This window comes from Fusarium musae, chromosome 12 (assembly GCF_019915245.1).
Source record: "Fusarium musae strain F31 chromosome 12, whole genome shotgun sequence".
Lineage (NCBI taxonomy): Eukaryota > Fungi > Ascomycota > Sordariomycetes > Hypocreales > Nectriaceae > Fusarium > Fusarium musae.
In genome coordinates, this window is record NC_058398.1 from 162,840 (window position 1) to 181,775 (window position 18,936).

The 18,936-nt window shown below is 46.1% G+C and overlaps 2 protein-coding genes across 2 annotated transcripts; one reads left to right on the forward strand and one right to left on the reverse strand.

Annotated features, from left to right (window-relative positions):
• Nucleotides 1-1,127: 1,127 nt before the first annotated feature.
• Nucleotides 1,128-8,609, reverse strand: J7337_013856 (uncharacterized protein; the record flags this gene model as incomplete). The annotated part of the gene is made up of 1 exon (XM_044831331.1): nt 1,128-8,609. The coding sequence occupies one exon, from the start codon at nt 8,607-8,609 to the stop codon at nt 1,128-1,130; it is 7,482 nt and encodes a 2,493-aa protein (XP_044673717.1).
• A 2,282-nt stretch (nt 8,610-10,891) lies between these two features.
• J7337_013857 (uncharacterized protein) lies at nt 10,892-11,186 on the forward strand (the record flags this gene model as incomplete). Its single annotated transcript, XM_044831332.1, has 3 exons — nt 10,892-10,981; nt 11,013-11,051; nt 11,130-11,186. 3 exons carry the CDS (start codon nt 10,892-10,894, stop codon nt 11,184-11,186), a joined length of 186 nt encoding a protein of 61 aa, XP_044673718.1.
• Nucleotides 11,187-18,936: the final 7,750 nt, after the last annotated feature.

The window sequence follows — 18,936 nt, forward strand, 5'->3', positions numbered from 1 at the left end:
AGGATACAGCGGCCCGATCCGACGTAGAGACTACCTAGCTAGTGGAGAAGATCTTTCTATTCTCGATTGAATCAAAGGTTCCCCGAGAGGGGCTAATGGTAGCGCTGCATTTAGCGTCGATGCATTTAGCGTCGATGCGTTTGCGTCCCGATAGGGCAGCTCTGTGCCGTCCGTGCAGGTCTGTGCCGTCTGTGCAGCTTCGAGCCGTTTATGCAGCTCTGTGCTGTCCGTGCAGCTCTGAGCCGTTTATGCGCGGGTATCCCCCGACCACTCGTGAGCTAGGCTCCTGTGCAACTTTGCAAACGCTGCACTGATTGTTCCTGTGATGTATGCGACTAACTGATCCTATACTGGTGGCGCAAGTCAGCATCTTCACAGAAATCTAAGATGGTCATATTGTGTATGTACGACACCGCTCTGTGCATCTCATGGATGATACGAGAAGCACAAAACCGGGCTATTTCATTTCATTTCTGCTACGGGACTTTTGTAGCTATTTCTAAAGCGGATATCTATTTGCAGTTTGTCCACGGTAAAGGTGACGTGAAAGACGGTGCAGCATCTTTAGGTGATGGTTGATACTACTGGTGTCATCCATGAGACTAAGAAACCTTGAGAGGGGCCATGGTCAGCTAAACTTGCCAGAACCGTTGCGGACGGAAGGTGGAAGAGAGAGACAAGAAACCATTATCATGCGGGGATCTCTCAAGGCTGGAATCGTGCACATTTCTAGTAGAGTAGGGATAGATAGAGGAGCCTCTTTAGGTGAAACGAAACCTCCTGCCTCTCCTTTTGTTACCTTACTTAGTTGGACGACTCCTAGTCTCTGGTAGTTGTATCTTTATCTTGGTTCGGGGGATTTTCAGTGCACCTGGAGGTATGTATAGCCGCTCGGTCAGCTGAATCTCGACCAAAGCTGCTACGCCCGTTAAACCTGAAGGTATCCCGAAGTTCGTTGCAGCTGCCAGCATTATACTCTATAACATGTCAAACTTGGCCGTTGAATAGAATAAAGTTATTGTTAAAGACGGCGAAAAGCCCCGAGTCAATCATAGGGACTCACGTATTATCACACAGCAAGATATTGTTTCTCAATCGGTTTACTTTACCTATCAATTCGATTGAATCTAAGGCTCTGTGTGTATGGCTCTGTTTGTAGATGCGTTGACCCTCCGATTGACAACAGATGACTGGTTTACGTCTGCTCCTGTCCTTCTCACTTCAGACGCTCGGTTGTTTTCTTCAAGATTCTGTGCGCTCGGCACCTGATTTATGAATAATTCCGGAATACTCTCTTCATCCTCAAGTCTGCCCTCATTTAGCCCCTCCAATTCGGCTTCAAGTTCGTCTTCACTGTCCTCGGGATATGGTTCGTCTTCAAATTCTTGTGGCACAATCCCCACCGCCGTACTTATTGCCGCAAGAGTCCTTTCCAGGTTTTCTCCTTTCCTCTTTAGCCATTCAACCTGCGCTTTCAACTTTTCATTCTGTTTTTCGAGTGATTCAATCCTTTTATCATTGGCCTCTGCCTTCATTGCGGCCTCTCGCTTATCCCTCTCTGCCAGCACAGACCCCGCGAAGGCATTGACCATGACCGGCAAAGATGCAGCGACGGTTTGCAAGCCGTAAGCTGCAGCTGACCATGCAAAATTGGTGAGAGTAGACTGGGTTGAACTGACCCTGTCTGTGAGGACCGTGTTGGCCACTGCTGCTGTACCTATGCTAACTATAGCGCTGGGGATAGTAAGTGCGGCGGATTTGAGAGCTGGGACAACAGCGTTCTTAACATCTTGCATGTTCCACTTAAGGGTGCCCTTTGGATCCGCCCAGTTGACAGGATTGTTGCCGCAGTATGCGTATATGTTAGGGCCATCAACGGTACCTAGTGGATCGGGCGACATCCAACGACCGAGCCACGGCACATAATATCTTGCATTACAGTAGTACATCCCACCAGTCTCTCGATCTCGTCGGTATGCAGCAAAGCGAAATGCACTGGGAGCGTCAATACCAGACTGGCGGATTACATATGTTGGAGTCCCAAACGGCGTATACTCTTCATAGGAGATGGTGTGTCCGTCCTCGTCCACTTCGAGATTGTTGCTGAGGTTGTAGCGTTGTAGAGTCTTGTTTCCGAGCTTAGGATTAGCTGCTTTAACATAGTGCTCTATAGTTACCACCGCGGTGGTACCAGGGTTGGATGTCGCGGGAAACAGGTGGCACGTAGTCACCTCCGAGTCTGGAGTCACACCATCACCAGAATAGGTCAGGGAGTGTTCAGCTGCAGGGCCGAGATACAATGTCTCCTTCATCTTGCAACATGATCGCGATGATTCTGTGACTTTTCTGACACGTGTACCGTCCTTGTCGTAGACGAAGAACGTTGTTTCGGGAATCGCTGTTTCATCTCCTGGATTGACAATCTGAGTTGATACGCAATGGAGAGAATCCATAGGGTCCCATCCAACGTAGGAGAACCCTGGCAGTGATACCGTGGCACCATTGGCATTGTACTCAAATTGTTTGCTTTCCACGCCAGATATTGACACCGATGTCAGTCGATTGCTCATCTTGTCAGGCTCAATACGACTGGCTTGATTGTATCGGTGAATCCGAGTCCAGTTTGGCATGGTCGTATCTGATATATCGTGCCGGTGCTCGAGTATGTTGCCGGCGTCATCGTATCTGTACGTCTCCGTATAGCATGTCAATTGTTTGGCATCGCCGTTTATGTGCTGTCTGAAAAAGGGACCTTGTTGCTGTTTCTGTCCCAGTGAAACCATCTCTCTTCCTGTAGCCTTGACCAGGCGATCATGGAAATCGTACCAGTACTCGTTAACAGGTTCTATTCGCTGGTTGCGGTAGAAGACTGTCTCTTGTGCTGCGTCCAAAGTTCGCGAAGTGCGGCCCATACAGTCGTATATATGGGTAATGTCTTCAACCAGGCTGCTATCAGAGCGCCTGGTTCTTTTGTTGGTTAGAAGTCTGGTGTATTGGTCGTACTCATGCTGGGTCTTGGTGCCATTACCGCGAGTGACATTCACGGGTAGTAGATCTGCGGTGAAGGTTGAATCTTGGAGATGTACAGTCCAACTGTCTTGCTGATGTGCTTTAGATTGCAGGTGAACGACATTACCGCGAACGTCGTAGCACCGTCTTGTTTGGCGGCCATGAGCATTTTCTTCGAAGATTGGCCTGTCGGCTGCATCGAGTCGAAGGCTAGAGTGGTAGGTCATGTGGTTTTGCATCTTTGGACCAGGGACAGCCGACCAGTCTAGTCCAGTCTTGTATTCCTCAGAAAACACCCGAGTTTCCGCAATGGCTGTGCCTTTGAAGTCATACTTGTCAAACTTGCGTGTTCCGGCCTGGTCTTCGATCCTCATGACTTGCCCCAGCATGTTGATGGACCTGGACTCACTTGTGTTGGTGCTGTTATACACCGTTCGAGTCCAAAGAACTTCGCGTTCGTGTGAGCTCGCGCGAACCCAGGTCTCTGTTTGCTGGCGCAGATTGTTATAGACCATTCGACGTCGTGAGCCCGGACCCAGGTCCCAAAGGTAGACTGGTTGGCCATTAATGTCACTTAGAGATATCTCCTCGCACTTGTCCATGCTCTTCTTGATTATTTGTTGTCCAAGGCGGTTGTACTGGGTAGTCTGCACCGTACGGCCAAGAGCATCTACTTCACGCGCAAGATGGCCCAAAGCGTCATATTCATAGTGAACGGCAATTGGTTGTGTTGTCTTATCTTGACGCACACCTTGAATCTTAGACAGCCCATTGCCACGACCATCATACAGGAGCACCATCACATGATTGGCGTAGGCGTCCATGGCCTTCTGTCCAGTAGCTTGTAGAATCCCACCTGCACTTCGATGCATCTCAAGCCATGAAGGGGAGTATGCACCTCTTCCAAGCGCAGACATGTAGACTCCAACATCCGGGTCCGCCGCTGGATCTTCAATGCCCAAAGTAGCACCTTTGTCAAACACCCATTGTGCCCAAGGCGTGAAGTGCACTTTGCTCCATGTATGGCCCGGGTCGAGCTGCCCAACCTGGCGACCGGTAGCATCTACAAACTGCACCGTAGCAGGGCTGTTTCTCTTCGAAACTGGCACAAAGGCCGGAGTCGAGCTGGTGAAAGCATGGTGTGCTTGTATCGCGTGGCCCTTAGCATCAAACGAAGTACAGCCAGTAATGTCCCAACGCTGTTTGTCCCATGACGCAAGGTGCGACTCTTGGACCGTCCGGCCTTGTGGGTCGAAGAAAGTTACTTTGACTGGGAAGTTGCGCTTCAAAGGCCTTTCATCGTCTCCATCTGGATGGGCGTGAGTATCGCGAGTGATATCGATCCGATAAGGTGGAGTGTCTCCATTGAGTCGATGCGAGTACAGTGACAAAGACCCGCGGCCACCCAATATAGCAATTGCCTTGTCCTCGGCCGGATTAATGAGGAAGTCGTCTATGAGCCCTTGTGAAACTAGGTTCTCCACGACATGGTCATCGCCCAATTTCTCTTCTTCTTTGCCCATGCGTGATACAGCGTGCGTGTTACCAAGGGCATCTCCTTCAGCTGCAGTGCGGTTCATGTTACAATCCGTCATGACACGGGCTGTTAAGGTGCGGTAGTCATTTTCTGCTTCAGTCTGGTGACCCGCAGCGTTGGTATAGACCTCGGGGAGCAACATGTAGCTGTCCATCTTCACAATGGTGGTGTTCTGGAAAACATCGGCTTCCATGGTGGGTGTGAAGAAACTTTTGCGGGCACTCACAAGCTCGGAGCCGGCAGCATGGCAGGGCGCAGAAAAAGACTGTCGGCTCGAAGGCTTCCACCATCGATCGTCTTTGGGTAGTTGAACAAAACCAGCCTCGGTCAAGATGTTTGTCAACTCAGTTTCCGATATCCCAGGGGTGATTGATTTATGTAACGCCAGCTTGTCATTTGCCTCAAAGCCCCGTTCCAGTGTTTGATCAATCACAATTGGCACTCGATCTCGTTCGATTTGGCCAAGTGGCAACGGACCTTCCAAGTCTGCCGAGCGGTAATAGACTCTTGACTCTTTTCCTGGAACCCCAGCCACACCCAAAGCCGCTGCTATGTCTGGTTCCCTCCGGAGTTTTGCTATGTTCAAGATGGCATCGTTTCTTTGAAATCCTTCATATTGTGTCTCAACAGTGGAAGCTACCCGAGGCGTATAAAAGTCATCTCTGGTACGCACGCAGTCGGTGAATGCTGTGACGGACATGGTCGCGTGTGAAGTCTGTTGACGCTGCAGAGTCTTCTCGAGAGCAGACGCTGCATCCTGTTTCCCATTCTTCAAAGCCTCAACTATGGATGCAAAGGATACTTGAGATCCCGGTGTACAACCATACGACACGGTCAGCTTTCGCCGGACAGAGCCGTACTCGTTTCGTTCAAGTATCATTTCGTGCTGCAAACGAGCATTTTCTCCTTTCTGCCGCTCACGGATCTCCATCAGCTGCTCGCGCGGAAGCACGCGGGAGATCCCAGGTTTTTCGTGCTTAAACTTGGCCCTTTCATTCATATGACTGTCAACAGGCATCTGGAGAAGCTGGATGTCGAATGCCGTCTCGGAAATCGAGATAGGTGTGTTACTGGAGCTCGAACTCCCTTTCTGATACACTTCAGAACGCATCTGCAATCCCTTGAGGGCTCGGAATGCCTCCCGTCTTACATGAGCAGCAGCAGATGAGCCAGCGTTGTCTGGTAAAACAGTCTGCATACGATGAGGTTCGAAAGTACCTGTTGGGAGCCAAGATGACTCCGTAGCACCCGTGTGGAACCAAGTCTTTATATGTCTAACAGGCAGCTTATACGTTGTGGACGAGGATGACACAGATGGTGCGAGTCGCATTTGCTCTTGCTCCCAAATGTGCACCGTTCCAAAGCCACGAAACTCTCTATCATGTGGATCAAAAAAGCCATCGCGATAGGCGTAGGTTGTTGTCAGCTTGGTCTGTGACACATGGTCTTGTCTGACTGCCTTGCGCACAACGTGTACAGGAAACGGCAGACGGGTTCTCCAGGGCTGGCCTCCGGCTTTATCGCTCAGGTAGAAGGCCGTGGATGGACGATAATTAATTCGCGTCTCAGAGCCCTTTCCATCGTCGAGATGGCACAGAAGATGAGGTTTCCCTCCAGCTGCAAGGTCGAGGTAGTTGATGACAACTTCATCAGTACCGCTGCCAGCCCGCGGACCAACCCAGCAGAGACAGCTGGTACCTTTTCCCAGCAAGTCCAGGGCAAACACTGAGGTGAGTCGGCTGATGCTTGGGAACTGGGGTAGAGATAATGGCGCACTGAAGGCATTGCCACTGTGATTGAAAAAGACGTTGGCTCCTCCTTCTGGTGGAAGGTATATGATATCTGTAGTACCGCTACCATCGACGTCTAGCAGGTGCAGTCGTAGAAAGTTGAAGCTTGCGTCATCCTCGCTTATAGGACATGGCAGTCTCATAGATATTTCATGGCCGAAGCTTCCGTATCCCAAATTGGGCCAATAGCTTATCAGGTTATTGGTGATACGCACGATATCCTGAAGACCGTCGCCAGACATGTCCACTAGATAAATTGCCGTGCGATCATCTCCTGTGAGATTCAGTGACGGGGTTGTGGGTGATGGAGCATCGTTGGCTATCTGGCATTCCCTTAGAGCATCCATGCCTCTTTTGCCAAGTGCCTCATGCCATGTTAGACCGCTACCTCCACCAGCTACCTCGAGCAGTATGTCTGGTCGTCCATTGCCAGTCATATCAAGTCTCATCGAATGGGTTTTTGCCTCGGCTGTTTGAACGTCCATGTTGACGACTTGCGGAAATAATTGCAATGGAGTCCAGCCGTCATCTCCGTCGTCACTAGCTATTCGCTCGTAGAACCCAGATGCGCGACCTTGTTCATCCACAACAACCACGTCCTGATGTCCGTTTCCATCAATATCTTCGATGGTGCTGCGAGTAAAGTCTTTCAGGCCCGGAATGGCTCTCAATTCATGGACAGGACCAAAGCCGTCCTTGGGTAAAAGGTGCATCTTATCCGTCTCAGAGTCGCTGATGCTGCTAGCGTCTGATTCTGTGTCCACCCCGGAACTAGTGATAGAGCTGCTATCATCATCACTACAGGCTATCAAGGGACTTTCATTGCGCTGGAAGTACCATGCTCCATCTAGCTGCACAAGCAAGCCCGGGGAGCCTTCGCCATCCAGGTCTACCCAGCGAGTGACGGCGTCAGGCCGGGAAATGGGCAAATTTTGCAATGCGGTCGGGCAGATGGTAGTAATTGGCAAACTTTTGAGGTCAGGCAAGCCGCTATAGCGTAGTTTGAGAGGCGCCATGCTCTGCGCGGCATACACGCCCCGAGCCGCGTCGAATACATGGCCATTGGAGGTGATCTGTTCAATGACAGACCCGGCAGGACTTTCTTGATAATTGATCTCCATCGAGGCGACCAGACAATTTTCACGCCCGAGTTCTCCCGGCTCAGAGAAATGATGAAACATGAGAACTCGCTGGCAGAGTCGGAGGCTGCGTACCTCAAACCCCCGGGATCCTGTCGAGAAAGGATCCTGTCGGACAGACCAGGGAAGAGAAGATTCCAACGTTGTAGGGCACTGAAGGTCATGTTCTCCGTAATCGAGTACAATACTAAAACACCATCCACAGGTCTTGTTAGCGGTGGCAGGGATAATCTTCCATCTGTCGAGATCTCGACTGGGTGTATGGTTTCCGTATCGGATACTCTTGAGATATCGCGCGCGTGTGAGTGCCTTAGAATCTCTCATCGTTTCAGTTGCCTTTCTGTCCGCAGGCAAAGCTTCGATACCTTCATCATCACCTTTCTTATATGTGTAAGATATAGCGTTGCCATACGCATCATAGCTTTCACAGAGCAACCATGCAAACACTCGATGTGGATTCTCCATCTCACGAGAGGAATCGTCACGCCCATAAATATTTGTCACATTTTCAGACGAAATTGTCCTCCAGAAGATAACATGGCTGCCTTGCATCCAGCGCTCAATACGCATTTCTGTATCGCCACGTACACGGGGTGCGTACTGCCTCACGACGAAGCCATCGACAGTCTCGTCGCTAAGAGGGACTAAATCATCAGCGCCAGTGAGCGTGAATGTGTCCAGGTCTTCTCCATCGTCATCTTGACCATATGTCGGAATACGACGAGACATCTTGCGAGCAATGCTTGAAATACCGCCAAGTCGCCAACCAATGCCAAAGGCACCATTTCCACGGCCCGAATCATACTCGAGAGAAAGTGATGGCTGGAAACCACCACGTGATTTTGACACAGGCAAGGGCACGCTGAAGGACAAGGTGCCGGTGTTTGGGTTTACGGAAAAATTGCTATCGATGGATCGTAATGCTCCCCCGCCTTTGCCAGTTGCAAAGGCAGCAGAGTCGAGCACTGGGATGGGGAGGGACGAAGAACTTCCTGTGCCTTTGGCTGCGGTTGAGCCTTTGCTAGCGGCCTGCTGGGACGAAGATGATGTGCCAACGGCATCGCGATGCTCAATCTTGGGACCACTTCGGTCACGTGACGGTATTTGCGTTTTTGCTGCTTGCGGTGTATCCATGACAGATGACTGGGGACTCTGTACTAAAATGGAAAATGGTAAAGGGCCTACAGAGCATGATGAATAAAAATCTCTCAGTCCGTCTTGGAGTATACCTCTATATAGGGACGCTGCTTGGTGCAAACCAAACATGAGTTGTCCGTGCATCCCGCTCCCCAGGTAACAGGCCCAGACCAGTGCTAATCGTACCAGGTTGGCATTAAACTAAACTGGATTGAGCTTCAGCTGGGTTCAAGCCAATATTGTAACGCCACTATCGAAAATAGACGACGCTAAGTAACGATCCAATCACGGGTACGTATTGTCCCTGCCGAAGGCACCAAGCAGTACTGTGCTTCCACAATCAAGGTTCTCTGACAAGGGATTAGCTGGCCGGCAAAACGGTTCCTCCAGGGTGTTTGGCGCTATTGGATTGCTGCATTAAACTAACGACTACTGGCTTCTTAGTACTGTAGTTCTCTAGTTCTCTCTACTGATCTTAGAAGCTAGTAGTCGCTAGTTAATGCAGCAATCCAATAGTGCTAAATGCCCAGAACAGTCTATCCAGGTCTGTAGGTATTGTAAGAAATAACCTTGAGCGATTAGAAGGACATATCAATTCATATATATAGACCTCACATACAACGCCATCTTATTGCCATCAGTAGATATCGTGGGCTTATTACTCCCTTCCTTGAACTCCAAGAACATTTAACCCTGCCGATGCACCTTTATAAAAGCATTAATAAACATATCAGTAAAGCTATCAGGAACGCCCGAACAACCCAGATCACTAGCAGAACTGCCGTTACGCGCATCATAACTACGTACAGTACAGGACAGTAAAGCTAGTAAAAGTCATGTTTAAGTTGCTTAGCCACAGGACTGCGCTGTTAGATCTGGACCTGGGCCGGCGGGTCAGTCGGGTGATTATAGTAAAGAGTGCTCTGAAGCCGCGTGACAGACGCTGGTTCATTTCATGACTACAGATGCTTGAGAATTGGCTGACAACTTGTACTGTTCTCTGGCAAGTTGATGCTGTGCTCCCTGAATTGCTGTATCTACATCTTTAGATGAGCCTGTTATTACGATTCCGACCCAATCCGTACAAAACCCTCTGTCTCACAGAGGCAACTTGAGATAGCTTCTGGCTCTCAAGCTACGATCAATAGACTTATGAGCAAGACTTGCAAAGAGCCGCAGTATAGCCAGTCATCAGCTATCCTCGAAACTCCGCTTTTCTCAATGCCACAGATCTGTGTTCGTAGGCGATGCGGACAACTTCTAATACAACTATTGTTCTTGTCAGATGCTTTGTTATCAAAGCTTCCGGCACATTTCGTAATGCTTAATTCTATTGATTTTTTTATCGTAATACTTGGCATTCTGTATTGTCACAGCCCCTTAAGGTGGGATTCCGAGGGCATAACACCCTTGCGGCTCAGCAGTTCTCGACAGCAATATACGGACAATATCAGTGAGACAGCGTTTATATCAAGTTTCTACCTGGTTCATTACATCTGATAGATGTCTGTTGTGTAACGTTCTCCAGCCATGCCGCTCTAGCTCCGACGCCCGAATAGAGAACGGCCCGTATCACGTACTCCTATGTATCAGTCAAGGCTTGTATTATCAGTCACTCCAAAGACAGTGTTTTTTAACACCGCGCCACTTCGGGGCCTCATCGCAGTTATGGGTCTTGAACCACCAGTGGGCCTTACACCATCGTAGACATACTCTTAGACATTTCCATAACTATTGATGGTCTTACTGGCGGAAATGTGAGGGTCAACAGCAGCCTCCGGTTCCGAGTCGGCTCTCATGGTCCGGAGTCTATAATGTCTATGAAATGGAACAATTACATCTTGAAAATAAGGAGAAACAGAGTAACAGTGCCTGAGCTTGTATTATATTCAGGTTGGACATGCATACTACCGTCAGGTTAGATTTCTCCAAGTAGTTTCTATTGCAGGGCATAGGGGACACTAAGTAAATAAGGCGACAGGCATTGCTTAGAAGAGTGGTAATACATACAGTACTATGTAATGCAGATAGAGAATTTTACCCACGATCTAGAAGCAATATCTATCAGGTAGTCCTGAAGTCTCTAGTAGTCATTCTTTAATAGGATATAATAACTTATAAGCTATATTAAACATGTCAGACAAAGCCTACGGAAACTCTAGGTAATATAGGTTCTCGTTTTGATAAGACAACCCAGAACTTAAAATAAAGGTAAAAGGCCAATCTTGAGGAAAAACACTTAAAGTCTTAGATATGTGTGCTATATATAGAAGGTCAAAATGAAGGTTGATCTTGGCGAGCTCAAGGGAAACTTCATGAGGCTCAAGGAGCAGCTCGAGCACTTAAGCGCTTATATAACGCCTTGGGAGGTAAGTACTTTTGTTGACGAGACTTCAAGAGTTCCAAGACGAGGACCCTGTTGCCTCGACGACAATTAAGGTAAGTACTAGTCAACCAACACAATCGTTGCTACACTGAAGCTTACTCTAACTCTCTTCAATTCCTGATAAATTGCAGGCGTATGATGACCGAGCGTTTTGCTGCCTGTTGCCCTCAAGAGGCACTTCTTACTGATGCCTTTGGGCTCCTACCGTAGTTGTTGGTGAAGAGTGCCCGATACGCAACTATGCCCTTGATTTCAGCAGGGCTTTACTCTAGCAACGCTTTTAAGTATTTCGATCAATATTGCATCGGCGCCAAGGTGCCTCCCCTATCATGAGGTCGTCCAGCAGTACGCGACGCCCTGGATTGGCATATGGACTCCTAGCTACAAATAGGGTAACGTTGCTGTAACCTTGTCCGAACGGTTGAACGTCCCTTGACTTTCCAGGCCTACCGTTGACTTTTTGTTTCAGGGTCTTGCTGCTGCCTGAAGTAACAGCTTAGGTCTCTGGTACAGTCACTCCTTTTCCTTGTTTCCTTTGGATATCGTGATTACCCAAGGTACAGTGGAGGTGATGGAAGTCTATAGGAAGACTTTGTCGCAGCTGTCTAGCGGTTGTTTCTCTCGGGGATATGCTACTATCTAGAAATATCATTCCCACTGGGGTTTCCTAGAATGCAATCAGATGAATCATACAGTATTTCGAGACGTTCTTATAGCCTTTTCTAGTGACTTCTGTTAGTTCTGCATAAGACCTGTCAGCAGCCTGTTGCGTAGTTGCTGTCGTTGGCTGTACTTAAGTTATTGTTGGGACTACTCCCTGCAACCCAAAGTTGGAGAACTCTCCTTCGCTCAAGCCAGCACGGCCAGTCTTAGTTAGCTGCTTTCCGTTGGGCTTAACCTGAATCAAAGACTCTTTCAAGTCTGTAGTCTCGCCTGGAGCCGGACATGATGAGATTTGTGTGTCCAACCTCAAACACGTATGTGTGAACTCTGTCGCGACTGCGCTTCCTTACACTGAGCTATTGGATGGATTTCGACAGGAGGCCAAAGATACGATTTCGCTTTTTCGGGGAGATCTTTGGTTGTAGGAAGATTCAAGAATTCCAGCTTTTTCCAACGGGAACGCCAAAATCCACTGTTCTTGGATTGTTGTCGATTCGTAAACGAAATTGGTACTACACAGAGAAGACTTCCTCGCTTTTCTCACGAACTGCTAAACCCTTTCAAAAAAAAAAGAAAAAAAACAGCTCTGGTGCCCTTCAGCATTCCAAGTCCAAGCGGAGGGCTAGATACAGTGTGACTTTTGTTGCTCAGAACTGATTTGCCATTCCTGTACTAGCCTTTACAATTAACCCCAAGAAAAGTATTACTCGGCTGCTATATTGTGCAGCACAAGAACACTTGAACAACTTTCATCGGGACTGGTTCCTAAACATCACAGTTGTCGAGGCTGAAGTTACGATGACTTCGGGGAGCAAGGACGTTCTCGTCGATCCTGCTCACATGCATAAGATGGATTAGGAGGCCGATGCTGCCGACTGTGGTGTCCAGTCTGATTAGAGCCGCACAGGTCGTCTACAAGGCTTCAGCATCCAAACGCTTCTTCATCTATGCTGTCCTCTCTAAGAACGGCTCCTATAGTGGACAGTTGGTTTCGTTCACTGTTCCAATTATGGAGAGGGGTTGTCTCATCCGCCTGGACAGGTCCCGCTTGCGATTCCTGAGCATGGTCATCGAACATGGCTAAATTAGGTGTGTTATTTGCAGTTGAGACTTGTGGCTGAGAACTTATTCTGGCAGACAGAATTTAGCTTAGTGAAGGTACTTTGCTTAGAGAACTTGATCGCTCCCCTCATCTATTACTTTGCGCCCTGGTGGGCGATTAGCCTTCTCCACCTTGCTGATACGCTCGGCACTGTCAACATGCTCACAACTCTTGTTCCCGAGATTGAAAGTTAAAGAAGCTTGTAATTGAAGCGATCTCACCTTGATCATGGAAATTAGGAAATTTAATGTTAGAGTCCATGCACGTAGTGTACCATCAACACCTGGGCCAGACCTCCGTTGTGGGAACGCAGCCGACGGTGCTGAGCCTCAGGCAGCCTGGCGTATCGTGTAGTACGACCCTGGTCACTTTGAATTGGAGACTGGATACTAGCAAGTCAAGGCTATGATCAAAAGAGACCACTTGGCTGCAAGCTGGCCGTTGCTGGTGATTTCCAAGCTCTTTCGATGAGACATATTCCGCATTCATCAACATCACACTGGGCGACAACTAGAGCACTTGAGCCGCGCCGATGTCAGTCCATGTTGATCTGTAATTTGCACTAATTCGCAGTAGTCTTTCACAGAACTCTGGCAAGGTATAATCGTGTAAGAGTGACTGGTCTGTCATGTATGTATTTGCTACCATATACTGGCTAGTCGGCCGTCAACTTCGAGTCTAGAAGTAACATTGATCATAGATTCCAAGTCATCACGACCGAAGCAAGTAATATGACTTGACTGTTGCCAGGTCTGATATAGAAGCGTTACCTCGCTTTGAGTTGATGTATATCAATTAAGGTCCCATAATAAAAAGGATTTATAGAGTTGGGTGAGAATGAATTATTCATCAGGTGTGGTACGACTGCTAAAACAATATCGTGTCCAAGCATGTTGAGATCGCGAGCATACCACACAGCTGAAACACGATGCCGCGCTCCCTTGCACAGAATGTCTACATGCATTCTGACCCAAAGTCGGGGGAAAATTGTCTGGTGCAGTGGCTCAAATACGTACAACAGGCTGTTTTGGACTTTGAAGCTATTTCTTGACTTTGTATCAGGCTCCAGAAACATACTTCAGGCTCACGTCACGGTTTCAAGATACGCGACGAGATAATATCACTTCTAGAAATGGTGATACGAGGTCAACGTTTACCCAATCAACCTTTGAACCCAAATTTCATGATTACGTGAAGTGCTTAAAAGAGAAAGTGGAACTACTAGTTCATCAACAGGCGACAACCATTTGCGATTTGATCCAGCCGATGAATTTTGTGAAGCTAATGAACTTTAGTAGCTCTGACCAAAGGCAGTATTAGTGAGGAGCAGTAATACATCCATGATAAATAATCCCAGTATAGTAATACAGACACTATCGAGTTTGTCTGCTACTTGAATGCAATTGCAATATGGCGAGGTTGCTTGATTTGCAATTAGAGACAAGCCTACCTACCCTAGAAGATTGAGCTCCTTGATGGTCTAAAGTAATCATAACTACGGAGAACGTTAGTGCGGTATGGAGCATCCCGAAAGGGTAAGCGCTATACCTAAAACAGTAATTCCGCCAAAACCTCGCTCAAGGTAGATTCGAGCGTGAGCTTAGTGTAATCAAGACAATTAACAACTGGCGACTCATGTTTTAGCGAGGCCCCGCGACAAGGAAGTGAGACCATGCCCAGTCGCGATCTAAGTGCAAAACGGCGTAAGGATATTCATTCTCGCTACCCGTAGAATAAAGGCTTATCTTATTAAAGCGAGCAGCTTCTCCTGCTCTTAGATACTAATCTATTCTGCTTACCATAGACTGAGGATAAATTAACTATAAGCAATTTTATTTATGTCCTCAGACTTGGAGATAAAGTCATTGTGCTGAGACAAGGTTCTCATTCATCTCACTCTAGGAGACCAAACCTGCGCCATCAGACCCTGCATTGGAAGCCCTGATACCACTGCCTTTTCAAACAAGCCGACTGGACCAGGAATTTCCAGGTTGTAGCGACATACACAAACCCTCGGCCGTGACCCGCGCAATATAGAGATGCGCTATACACAAGACCGAGAACTGATATTAGATCTAAGGCATCCAACTTGTTCTGGCTGTCTTATACAGACTACCTTAATTCTTAAATTATAGCATTACTGTCTACTTACTTCTAATTAAAACCCAAATATAAATAAGTTACTTACAATTTATAGAGCTATAATCCTAAATCTGTCGTAGCTAATGATTTTATATAAGAGGCTAAATAAAAAAGTAAATATATCCCTTAGTTCAGAAGCTAGGTAAGGGTACCTCTACACTCAAGAACATCATCGCTCAGAATACTCTGAAGACGACCATAATGATATGCACCACAGCCTGCTACAATTCTTTAATATATAGACATGAAAAATTATAAGACTAAGAACCACCTCCTCGATTTTTCATATCTATGACATGTGACTCACCTATATCTAAGGGTACTTGGGTCAGATGTGCATTCCATGTCATGTTTGGTTGGACCGCACTCATGAGCCGCAAGGGCCTGTACCTGGAGCGAAATCCCGTAGATGGTGGAAAGGAGAAACATTCAGATTTGAGATTGTCATCTTAGACTTGATAGAACGAGGTTGCGCCACTGGTAGGTAGACTGATTGCAGTTAAACAACGGGAGTTGAGACTTGGTATGCTCTGGCTGCACACTACTAGAAGGTGATCCTTCTGCGGCTCCCGAGCATTTCGAATACAGTTGTACTCTTTGTTAGATAATTAGTTTCTCATCTCAGGGGCGCCTAACGGCTCTCCAAAGCGAGCATTCTCTCTTTGATCTGATAGAGATTGTTCGTTTCCATAGGCATTCATTGTAGGCCCATCGAAGTTCATTCATATTGATTCATCTATCGTCGTCGGCACTTGCGCCTGCACTATAAGCCAAAGCTAAGTGGTCAAGGGCCAAGGCCTCAGCTGGCGAAGACATCCCGACGTTCAGATCTCCCGGCTATCTATCTATCTTCGCTTTACTATCTGGTGTGTGGTTTCTAGACTGTATGGTAAGACTTTGTCGTTATAGATGATATGAACTTGATTATAAAGCCGTTGTAAACTATCTTACAGTCCACTCCAAAGCTTTTTGGTACACATGCTTTTACAGTGCCCTGATTTATTTGGTTGCGAGCTGCGTAAGATTTAAAGGTGACACGATCGGCATCGGTCTCAAGGTTTATTTTCTAGCCTCGCGATTCTGGAGAATCCATTGTCGTTATGGAGAAAATGGCGTCCAAGCTCAGCAGATTTGTTAGTAGCTTAGACTGGATTGAACTGCTTGTACCACTTGCTTTTTCCAGCTTTAGTGATCTTCCTCCCCGCCCCTCACGCCATTCGAGGTTTGACATCAGCGTGTTGCCCTGGATCTATAATGAAAGCATGTAACAACTATCGCCTATGGCGCTGAAATGTTCTCTTAGCACAATAAAAGTATTCTCGAGATCATGGCACATGATATTGGCAACTCTGATATTTTTTATAGTGGGATGTCATCTTAAGATCGTCAAGGTTGAGTTACTGCTCTGCCGTAGTTTATCCGCTGGCTTCACGTCGGTGAACGAAAGGCTCTTAAGAGACGGGTGAAGAAGCGGGGCTCCAAAGAAACCCAAGCTCAGATGTCACTTACTTTTGAACGTGACGTCGCGCGAAGTTCGTTCCACACTAAATCGCGTTTTTCTTGGCTGGCCGACCTCATTGACGTCAGCAGAAAGGGGAGACATCGGCTGTGTTTGCCCAGACTAGGTCCAAACGAACGAACCAAAATCGCATTTCCCTGCTTTATCTCTGCCTTTCTCCTTTAAATCGAATCAGTTTCGAATCTACCATAGCCAGTCCCGGTATTCCGCGCCCTTCAACAACGTCTTATCGCTTAGCTGGTCCAGCCTCAATTCAGCCTAGGCCATCTCCCTTGGTACCGTACTCCCTATGAAGGCATGCTCGCGCACCCTTGGCCGCCTGGCAAGCTCGGTTCTATCTGCCGGAATAAACCCTCAGCCACAAGTCTCAACCGCAAGGAACACATCGGGATAACAACCTGGACATTATGCCATAATGACTAGCCTATTACTCCGCCTGCAGCTTCAGAGCCACTAGATCTAACGTTTTCCTCAGCCACAAATCTCAACTGCAAATAAAACTACTAGCCCTGTCGGCATACAACAGGGTATGCCTTCTAAGCCACAGCAATGCCTTCTTAACAGCATTATGTTACACGGACAGTAACGTTAACGTATCGCTCGGCGCTAGTTTCTCCTGCTCCTACCATCATATATAGATATCATCCATGACCTTCAAGAACAGATGTAAGAGGATATTCGTTACTAGCTGCTACACCTCGTTTAGGAATACCGCGATATGTCCCTTCACGTGTCTCGGGTAGCTCGAGTCTTATCTGTGTCTATCTGTGGTGCTGTCCTTGGTGATGAGGCGGTAGCACGATTTCATCGCGATCGGCTTCTCCTCGACTGCTCTTGAGACCCATTCCCTACTGTATCTTTGTGGCCGCCAACGATCTGGCTTCGACCTGGCTATACGGCTCCCAACGTCTGATGAAGATGATGACGTCCCTGTAAGCTTACATCACCAATGTCCTGGCCATCCTCCCTATTCAGCGCCTCTAGAATGTTAGTTGACGTCCGAATGCCCAGATTTGCTAGGGCCGTACTATTAATCATCCCTCCACGTTCCACGATTCTCTGGCCACAAAGGTGCTAATACAGATATTGTATTGCCTCGAATATACCTGCAGACTGTGGATACCCAAGCCGGCAAGTGTCACGTTCTCACAATTCCGCGCATCTAGGAGACAGAATAAAACAGACAGGCTCTCAGTTTTCATAATAGGCTAACTTCAATGCCCTTCTTATCACTATACTTCTATCCGAACGCGAGATTGCAGGCCACTTAACCCCCAGGATAATGGCCACATATTTACCTCGGTTCACTGCTTCGTTCCGGACACCCTCACGGACGACCTAAGTGTGGAAAAAGCCTCCTTTATGTTCAAAACCTTTATGACTTATTTAGTGTAAAAGCTTTATTTAACTAAAAACCTAGTCCTAATTATAACTAAATCTCTAATAGATTAACTAATACTATTAAATAGATAAGCTTTTTTACTTAATATTACCTAACTATTTAACTTTTTCTTTTTATAACTCTTTAATTAATATAATTACTACTTACTACTTAACTTATTATTAAAAATAATAATAATTTATCCTTTTTTATAAGTCTATTATATTATATACTTAAGCTTAATTTACTATTATTAATTAAATTATATTATTTTTATTATTTTATAATATTACTTTTTATTTATAAATAATATCTTTTTAATAATTATATAAGTTAATATTATAAATATATATATTAAAGGTAAAATAAATAAGATTTATAAAAACTTTATTTTTAATATAGCTTTTTAAAATATTATTATAAAAATTTTTATAGTTATTATTATTATTAAGCTTTTAGTATTATTTATAATATAGTTTTATAATATTATATAATATAAAATATATTAAAAAATATAAAAGTAATATAAATTACTTATTAATTATTTATTATATAATTATAATAAAAGTTATTTTAAAAGTATTATTTTAAGTTAATAAACTTATTTTTAATAAGTAATTTACTTTATATATATTTTATATACTTTAATTTAATTATTTTTATAAATAAGTAATAATTACTTATTTATATACTTTTAAAATTAATTATTAAATTATTTAGCTTTTTAATTAAAAATAAGACTTTAAGTAATTATAAGGGTAATAAGTATATTATCTATATATATTTATTAATATTTTTTACCTTTATAGCTTAGGGGCTAAAGCCTCTTTTAAAACCTGAACCTTACTGCAGTAGAAAAAGCCTCTAACTATGTGGGAACATATAATAATGCTAACAGCTTTAAATAAAGCAGCTTCTACGGTCCTAATGTCAACTCAGAGCCCATTCCTACTCGCATACAGGCTTATCTCACCCAAGAAGAAGGGGGCCACTATAAAACAAGCGACTTCTTCCATACTAATAGTCGCTTCTCTACGACCTTGTCTACCGACAAGCCGTTCGAAATCAGTGTCCAAGCCCTCAGCCTGATGAAGCATGTCCCGTCTTATCTGGGCACTAAATCTTGACCCA